General features: G+C 51.9%; 1 protein-coding gene across 1 annotated transcript; it reads right to left on the minus strand.

The window, feature by feature from the left end:
- Positions 1-1,952: 1,952 nt before the first annotated feature.
- Positions 1,953-2,930, minus strand: LOC132320267 (olfactory receptor 14A16-like). The gene has a single exon (XM_059832540.1). The coding sequence runs from the start codon at positions 2,928-2,930 to the stop codon at positions 1,953-1,955; it is 978 nt and encodes a 325-aa protein (XP_059688523.1).
- Positions 2,931-9,464: the final 6,534 nt, after the last annotated feature.

The raw sequence follows: 9,464 nt of genomic DNA on the forward strand, positions 1-9,464 counted from the left end.
ATGACCTCATGCACAGCCACTGATGCTTCCAGGTGTACCTGCTGCAGCATGGGCTTATCCACAGCCACAGATGCTTCCAGGTGTACCTTCTCCTGCGTGGGCTTACCCTTGGGCCACAATCCCTTCAGAGGTACACCTGCTGTGGCACAGACATAACCATGGCCACAGACGCTTCGAGGTGTACCTGCTCTGATATGGACTTATTCACGGACACAGACGCTTTGGGGTGTCCTGCTCCCACGTGGACTCATCCACAGGTCACAGTCCCTTCGACTCCAGTTCACACTGGAGTTCCAGCCTGTCCAGTACAGCAGCACAGAACCAGCAGTGATGCCCTGGCCATCTGCCAGCCCAGGCACATGGCCATTGCTGTTATCAACATGTTCCCAGGCACAGCAGAGGGAGATGATCAGCAGTATGGCAGTACAGTGAGCAGCGAAAGAAAAAAGCAGCCATTAACGAGCACTAGACTCTAATATACAGTGAGGCAAGCAAGCCCCATGGCAAGCCCAGGAGCCTGCCGATTAATAGCTGAACAGCAATAACAGCTATAATAAATTCGATCGAGCGCATTCCAATCAAACCTGTCGTTATCTTGAACCCTTCGGGCCCTACGTTGGGCACCAAAAAGGACTGTCGTGGTGTTACCCCAGCTGGCAACTAAGCACCACACAGCCCCAGGTGGGATGGGGGAGAGAATTGGAAGAGTAAAAGTGAGAAAACTCATGGGTTGAGATAAAGACAGTTTAACAGGTAAAGCAAAAGCCGCACAGGCAAGGAAAGCAAAACAAGGAATTCATTCACTCCTTCCCATTGGTAGGCAGGTGTTCAGCCATCTCCAGGAAAGCAGGGCTCCATCATGCATAACAGTTACTTGGGAAGACAAACACCATCGCTCCATACTAGCTGCTATGAAGAAAGTTAACTCTTCCCCAGCCAAAACCAGCACAATATCCCAGCACTGAAATGCATGTCCTCCTTCTTCTGCTGCCTCAAAATCCAAAATCAACCTGTTTCACTTCAGCATGACACCCCCTTCAGCCCCGCCACTACTTCAGGTCTTCTTCCTGCCTTTAACACACTCATTGCTGGGCACACTCCGCGCTGTCCCTGCACTCCCATGGGTCTCACAAATCATTCCCGCTTCCCCTGCAGTTATGGGACCTCCCTCTCGGAGGGTCATGCATTTTGCAGCATCATGGATGTTTCCTGTGGTCCATTCAAGTGTGGGTCCATGCAGGAGCCCTGTCTCTGCACCACAAGCCCCCTGATGTGAGCCCTCACCCTGCACAGTCATGCAGTACAAGCTGTACACTGATGTTTTTCTCTCGCAGGAACTTTCCAGCTCAGCCCAGCTCCCTCCAAGCCCTCCTACCTCCCCTGCCCTCTCTCCAGCCCAGCCCACTCTGGTCTGGCCCCACAGCACTACTTGCCACAGGGTGCTGCAGAGCTCTGGGCACTCACCCCAGAGCCCCAGCCCCTCTGAAGGGCACAGCAGACCCTGGAGGGCAGTCCCAGAGACGGGGGGCCACAAGGACAAGGAGATCAGTGGCATCCTGTGTCCCCTGTTCTCCTCTCCAGCATATCCTGAGAGCTCTGCAGCGCCTGTGTGCCATCCCGTCTCCCCAGGCTGGCACAAGAGCCCTAGTCCTTGTGGTCCTCAAGATCTCCTCATCCCCCCAGCACAAAGCAGCCTGCCCCAAGCTGGTGCAGCCAGAAAGGTCTTTCTATTTCCCATTTATTTCTGCTATGCTGAGGATGGATCGTACACCAAGAAGTTGTTGCAGGTTCATTTATTTTCTTAAATGAAATGGTTTCCTATTTATACAAAGTCTCTGGGTCACACAAGATGGGAGGATCACTAAGGGGAGTAATAATTGCATTTATTTCAAGACAAAAAGATCAAAAGTGGAAAAAGGAAAAAAAAATATAGGAAAGGCAGACTTGGCCTGTCATGACATACACTGGGAGTCAGCTGCAGAGGAAGGTAGGCAGCTTTTGGCTGCTGAAAGACATCCAGTTACCAGATTCCTCAGGGCATCCTTGAGCTCCTGGTTTCTCATGCTGTAGATGAGGGGGTTCACTGCTGGAGGCACCACTGAGTAAAAAATGGCAAACACCACATCCAGGGACGAGGAGAAGATAGAAGGAGGCTTCAGGTAGGCAAATATGCCAGTACTGAGAAAGAGGGAGACGACAGCCAGGTGAGGGATGCAGGTGGAAAAGGCTTTGTGCCGTCCCTGCGCAGAGGGGATCCTCAGCACAGCCCTGAAGATCTGCACGTAGGACAGCACCATGAAAACAAAACACCCCAAAAGTAGAAAAACACTAAAAGCAATAAGCCCAACTTCCCTGAGGTAGGTGTCTGAACAGGAAAGTTTGAGGATCTGGGGGATTTCACAGAAGAACTGGTCCAGGGCATTGCCTCGGCAGAGTGGTACTGAAAAGGTATTGGCCGTGTGCAGCAGAGCATAGAGAAACGCATTGCCCCAGACAGCTGCTGCCATGTGGACACAAGCTCTGCTGCCCAGGAGGGTCCCGTAGTGCAGGGGTTTGCAGATGGCCACGTAGCGGTCATAGGCCATGACAGTGAGGAGAGAATACTCTGCTGACATCAGAAAGGAAAAGAGAAAAACTTGAGCAGCACATCCCTTATAGGAGATGGCCCTGGTGTCCCACAGGGAATTGTCCATGGCTTTAGGCACAGTGGTTGAGATGCAGCCCAGGTCGAAGAGGGAGAGGTTGAGGAGGAAGAAGTACATGGGGGTGTGGAGGTGGTGGTCACAGGCTATGGTGGTGATGATGAGGCCATTGCCCAGGAGGGCAGCCAGGTAGATGCCCAGGAAGAGCCAGAAGTGCAAGAGCTGCAGCTCCCGTGTGTCTGCCAATGCCAGGAGGAGGAACTCGGTGATAGAGCTGCTGTTGGACATCAGCATCCTCTGGGCATGGGACACAGTCCAAGGAGGAAAACAAACTAAGTTAGAGAAGAATTCTCTGAGCAAAATCAAAGCCGTTTCCCATCGATACTCCCCCTGCTACACACTCTCCCTTTTCTTTTTTCAGAAGGCTTTCCTCAACTCCCATGCTGGAGCCCAGGCTGATGCTGGCTTAATGTGCCATGAGGAGCCAGGCCTTTGCCCACTGGATGCTGAGGATTCAGCCCTGCTTTGCAGCAGTGTGTTCATGGGAACCATGGGGTCAGTGGCCAGTCCTGCTGTTGGATTTTGTTAGACAAAAATGGTCCTAACGCAGAAGGGCTTGTCAGCATCTGCACTCCCAGTGCTAAGGAATGGGGATGGCAAATGCAATTTGAATGGTTTGGGGTTTTTTACAGCTCCCCCCTTCTCACCTGGGGAGTGTTCTTGGATGTCAGAAACCCTCAGCATTTCTGCTGCACTCAGGGAGAACACAGCGATTCCTGCAAAGCAAGAGCATTGCTTTTGGCTGAGAGCAGTGGGAGGGAACCTGGGCTGTCCCTCCTTATTGTTTCCTGCTGCCCTGGGATTACAGCATTCTCAGATGAAGGGTGATCTGACTCCTGTGTTACCCTGAAAAGCCACCAGACACAGCTGAGAGTAGAGTGATCAACTGCGGACTGCTAAATATCTCACCCTTTCTCAAGGTCTCAGCACCCCACTTCCAACCACAGACACGCATGGCTCATGTCACCAACCCCACAGCTTTTCCTTGGTTGTAGTGCCTCTATGCTTTCAGAAACCGGAAAGTTGCTATGGGACAGGTTTGCATTTTGGAGAGCAGCTCACAGCTTGGAAGGACACCCCAAGGAGATAGCCAATGTCCTAATTATCCTATCTAATTTAGGGAAAACCAGCTCATTCCAAAGCCCCACAGGCTGCATTGCCCACAGCCCCACAGGTGAAAGGTGGGACACCTCATTTCCATGGACACACCTGCACAGGAGGACCCACAAGATCAGTGTGTGACTCTGCAGCTGGATCTCCCATCCCCACAGAGCCTGGCAGCAAGAATGAAATAACAACAGCAATAACACAGAGAAGAGGAGAAACATGGGGAAATACAGCGAGGGTCTGGCTGAGAGAGGCAGGGGGAGAGGCAGCCAGGCACTCAGGAAAGCGTTACCCTTAACCCACTGCCCAGACCACCTCCCAGACACCAACACTGCTGGGCAGATGTTCTCAGCCCCTGTGCTCTGTGGAGGGGAACTGGGCCCGAGGCTGGAGAGCTGCACCTCGGCTCTGCTGGAGCTCTGGCTGCAGAGGAGGTGGTTCATGCCTTGGAGCCCACGGCCCTGAAGGCAGAGGCTGTGCTGGGTGGGAGAGGAAGGGGTCTGCATTGGAGGGGATCATCAGGAGTTTTCTCAATTCTCCCTCCCACAACATTTCTGGGTTTAGTTTCCTCTCATTCCCTGATCATATCTGGACATATGCTGCCTGGAGATTTTCCTCCTCGGAGATGTTTCCCTGTGCCATGTCTTTTCCTTGTCAGTGCTCCCAGACCTCATCCCAACCTCTGTGCACTCACCTTGGTCCTACAGAAACCTGCCTGTTTGCAGGGCAGTGCCTGGGTGCATGTGCCTGTTTGCAGGTGGAAAAGGACAGGTCTGAGCAACCCTGATGGGTCCAGCAGAGGTGATTCTGGTGTTGTCCCTAGGCAGAGGAGTGGCTGAAGGCACTTTAGGAGGCTCTTGGCAGACCTCCTGATCACTCAAAGTTGCAGTTCAGGAGTCTCAGTGATTGCTTAAAAATCGACAGCTCCTTTTCCATTTATCCTTTTCTCTCCTCCCCACTGCCCCTCTGGAATAGGAAACTGAGAAGACAGGCTCAGGAAAGCTCCTTATCTTTATTGTAACCCCAACCTTGATTTTCTCCTTGCAACATCCCATTTGAAGTATTCTAGGTGTGATCTGGAGCTGTGAGCAGCCGTGACCCACACAGCACCCTCTTGACAGCACAAGGACCCTGCCCTGCCCTGCCAAGGGTTACTCATTCAACCCACAGCTCCCCACAGCACCCTGGGGAGCTCTCTGGGCAGGCTGAGTGCTGACCCTGGCAGGCAGCAGAGTCCCTGCCCAAACACACAGCCCCTGGGGCACAGGGACCCTGCTCTGAAGGACAGCCCTGGGCACCGCTGGCTGCACACCCACCTTTACACCCCTGCAGCCGTCCCCGGAAGAAAGCAGTCTTCATGTTCTTTATCTCTGATGGTGCAGCGGAATGTCCCTAATCTGCAGCACATCCTCCTCCTCTACAATAGAGAACCTGAGAGAGTTGTACTTCCAGATCCCATAAGCTGTGGGATGTGCCACCTTTAGGAGATCCCTCCAGGAACCACAGCTGCTTTTCCCTGCACTCAGAGATTTACTGTGTTAAGGGCTATGAAGATTTCCCTTCAAATCAGCTCTCTGCATCTTCCCACTCCACACTGCCTTTAACCTCTCTCTGCCTCCCGCCTCTCCCCTCGGTGCTTACAGGCAGTGTCCTCAGCCCTGCTGCGCTTTGAAGAAAAGCTGCTCATGGGCAGAGCTGTCTCTCTGCAGCACTGCTGGTCCTCCATGAGCTCCCTCCCTCCCTCCACCCCAGGAGCCCAGCCCAGCTCAGCAGCAGAGGACCAGCCCAAGGCAGCACTTTCTCTGCCCCCTCTGGGCTCCCTCCAGGTGTCCCTGGGGCTCGAGGGGAACCTGCTGTGAAACAGGCTGAAGGAATCACTGCTGTTCCCTTCCTCAGCTGGGGAGAGACGCTTCTTTCCAGCACTGTCATTTTCCTGCTCAGAGAGAGAGTTCAGTCTAAATACCACCTTTCCTTGTCCCATCAGTAGGCAGAATAGCCAGTGAGTGTGGGGGATCTCCTTGACCACTTCTGAGGGAAGAGATTCAGCTGAGGCAATCGAGGCATCTTATTCTGGGTGTGTAGTCCTGGTCCTGGAAGGGGTCTCAGCTCCCTTCCATGACTGCCTCAAACCCACAGGAGGTGGGATCCCTCTTGCCTCAGTTCAGCAGTGCACAAAATAGGCATCTGCATGTGAGCTCCTTGTCTCAGCTCCCCTGCTCATAGATGCACAGGGATGCTAGGAGTGAGATGCAAATGTCTGGTCACATTTGAGGTGCCAGAGATGGTCGAAGATATGTGCAGGTAACTGCAAATTCAAATGGAGTTGTTCATAGAGACAGAGCAGCATCTGGAGGCATCCTCTTGGAAGCTCTTGGGAATTTCCTTTGGCCACCTGAAATGACAGCTGATGCCCAAATTTAGGGCAGCTCAACTCATTATGTTCAGGGCAGCTTATTCATCGGAATGCTTGGAGCCCTGTGCCATAGGGAGAGCTCAGTCTCTCTCTTTCCCCTTCTCCATCAGCTCGGTTTACTAGATCCCCACTGACTACCTTGGCATTTGCCTCATGTTCAGCCCCACAATGCCTGACAGAATTCAGGGCATCTACTCAATTTAATACTCAGACCCAGCCCCACAGAGCTACATGAGATGCCAGGGCTTGCAGGAACCACAGAGCACTTACAGGAAAGCAGTTCCCATTCACAGCAGTTGCATGACAGACACCGCGGACAGCATTGCAGGGAGTGTGATTTGCTGCCTGTGTGCTGTTGACTGTTGCCATCAGTCAGGGGCATCAGTCATCAGATGCCTTCAGAGAGGCCCTCCTCTACCCAATAGCTGCAGGCATTGCATGTACAGAAAGCACGTCACACTGGGGTCTTTGCCCACACCCATGGTGATACAGTCAAGGAACACACCAATCACCTTCACAGTGTGCCTGGATACATCTTCAAGGACAGCAGTAATCCTCATAAGAACTCAATTGAAACTGAAAAGGGAATGCAAAAGGAACCAAGATAAGCTCTTGCTGCATCAGCAACAGTTGAAGAAGAAACAGAGAGAATGTGGGACCACTGCTGAATGTGGTAAGAGTAGGTGTAGATAGATCTGAGATAGTCTATGTCCTCTTTGCCTCAGGTACTACCAGCGACGTCTCCCAGGCCTTTGAGCTTTGAGGCAGGACTTGGGAAAGGAACAGCCAGTGGAGGATGGGGATCAAGCCAGCGGTTGCTTGAGCAAACTACACCCTCACCAGTCCATGGCACTGGAGAAGTTGCATCCAAGGGTGCTGGTCAGCAAGGTGAGCTCATGTGGATGACTGAGCACAGCCACCCCCAGCAGCGGGCATGCCCCATCTGCATGGCCGAGGCATGCACGCAAGGTGGAAATGTCCGTATCAGCCCTGACTGGCACAGGAGGGACCTTCCTTCCTGCTGGATTCTCAGGACAACCCTCTTCCTCCTCCTCTACCTGCAGACATCCACTGCTTTCCATTTCTGGGCTCAGACATGTTGTAAGGATTTGCTAAAGCCATCAGCCATCAGCTTATTTCTCACTGACATCCCCCCAACCTCTCCCCCAGACCTACAACCAGCCAGACACTGCTACTCAGGGCCACTCACTCTTCGGAAGAGGCCTTCCTCTGATTATTACAAGCCTCCTAGCTCCCTCCAGAGCTCATGCTGAGCTTTCTTGGCCATAACAGGGCCTTTATCACCATCTCTTATGAAATGGTTGTCTTTTGATGATCATCTGTGCAGAAAAAGTAGTCACAGAAAAGCACCAAACACATCAAAAGTGATGCCGAGTGAATTGCCAGTAAGAACCAGGGGAGCTACCTCCATGCCTGTGGCTTCCTGGCAACGAGTCTGTCCTGAGCAGGGGATCCAGCCTCTGCCACTCTCTGGAGAGGGAAATCCGCATTGTCCATGCCACCTGGGGACACAAAGGGTGACTTCTGCAAGTCCACCCTTCATCTGAACTGCTTCAGGTATGTACTTGTCGGTTGGGTATCATGCTGTATATTGCAAATACTGATTGAATTGGCATTGCCCCACGTGGCTACCACAGATGCAGATTGCTCCACTGCAGATATTGATATTTAGGCACATTAAGGCTTTTGTTGTTGTTGTTGTTGTAGATACTGATATTCTTAGGGAAATCACACAAACCCTTGAAGGATAACTGGAGGATTACCACTTTAGTGGCCCTCCAGTGAGCTGGTTCCTCTTTGTCAATGTCTCACTGTCATTGTGCAGGGTGTGGTGTAAAAGGTGCTGAGCAGAGGCAGATAATCACTTCTGGCTGTGCTTCTGCTCATACAGCCCAGGATGCTGTTGGCCGCCCTTTCTGCCAGCTCATGTTTTGCCTAATGAAACTCAAGCACCACCAGAGCCATTTCCACAGAGCTGCTGCCTAGCCATGCAGCTCCTGGTCTCTGTCACTGCAGCCTGTAATTGCCCTGCTCAGTCCTTGTGTCTTTGTAGAAGATGTATCTAAGGTTTGCTTTTTGCTTTCTCCTGTCATGATGACCTTCCAAAATGTATCAGAGCAGCCCTGCTATGACATCGGCCTGGTCTCTCAACATCCTTGGATTTGTCCCATCTCGTCCAATGGACTACCAAGGGTTGACCTTCCCTAAGTAATCCCTGTCTTGATCTCCATCTGCTCCTGGATTTCTCCTGGGGTTCTGCCTCCTAGGCACAAGGAACTGGGAGACCTTGCTGGTGAAGACAAAGGTCAAGGTTACCTCACACCTATCTACACCTCCTCTTCGTAAATTCAGAAGTGGCCACACATTATCCTCATTTCTTCTTTAACTGTTCCTCAAGTCATAACAGCTCACTGTTGTGTCCTTGAACTCCCTTGCAAGTGTCAACTCTACGGGAGCTTTGGCTTTTCTCAAACCAACTGTATTTCTGAATTCCTCCTTTGTTTAATCCTTGCATCCATCTCTTGTATGCTTCCTGTTTCCTATGGAGCTTCCCCATGATTTTCCTGTTTCCCCAAACTTCTCTCCTGATTTCTCTGCTTCTTTTCCTGACTACTGGTATGGACAGTCTAGTACTTGAAAGACGCTGTCCTTGAAGACCAGATGTACTGAGCTGTGCTGTACTTCTATGTTGCTCACGTGGGCTCCCCCACTAAAAGTCGCTAGACTGGGCCAAAGTCTGCTCCTCCGAGGTCTGGCATCTGCACTTTCATATTGTCCCTATTTCATGATTGTGGCAGCTAAGGCTGACACTGGTTTTCACATTCATGTCCAGCTCTTACTTCTTTGTGAGTAACAGATTCAGATGAGCGTCACCATTGTTGGCCCATCTGGTACCTGTGCTATATAGACCTGTATCCCAAGCTGTGTCCCAAGACCCTCCATAAACCTCCAGGATAATTTGCATGCTGTTGTGCTCCCCCTCCAGTGAATGCCAGGGTGTTCGGTCATTAAATTCTCCAAGGGGACTTCGATGAGTTCTTTGTCTCCCTCAACAGTGTCACCTTTACCAGTCTCTCGTCTGACCCTCACCCGCAAGGGATCACCCAACTTGTCCATCCCATAGAGGAGCTCCACACACCTAAGCAGCTCCTTCACACCGAGGACACCCACCTCCTGGTCTTCCTGGCCTGATGATCCTGATCATCCTGTACCCACCCATC

This window comes from Gavia stellata, chromosome 34, assembly GCF_030936135.1.
Source record: "Gavia stellata isolate bGavSte3 chromosome 34, bGavSte3.hap2, whole genome shotgun sequence".
NCBI classification, from domain to species: Eukaryota; Metazoa; Chordata; class Aves; order Gaviiformes; family Gaviidae; genus Gavia; species Gavia stellata.

Coding starts and splice junctions, on each gene's coding strand:
- LOC132320267 (XM_059832540.1), bottom strand. CDS start 2,930: ATGTCCAACAGCAGCTCTATCACCGAGTTCCTCCTCCTGGCATTGGCA.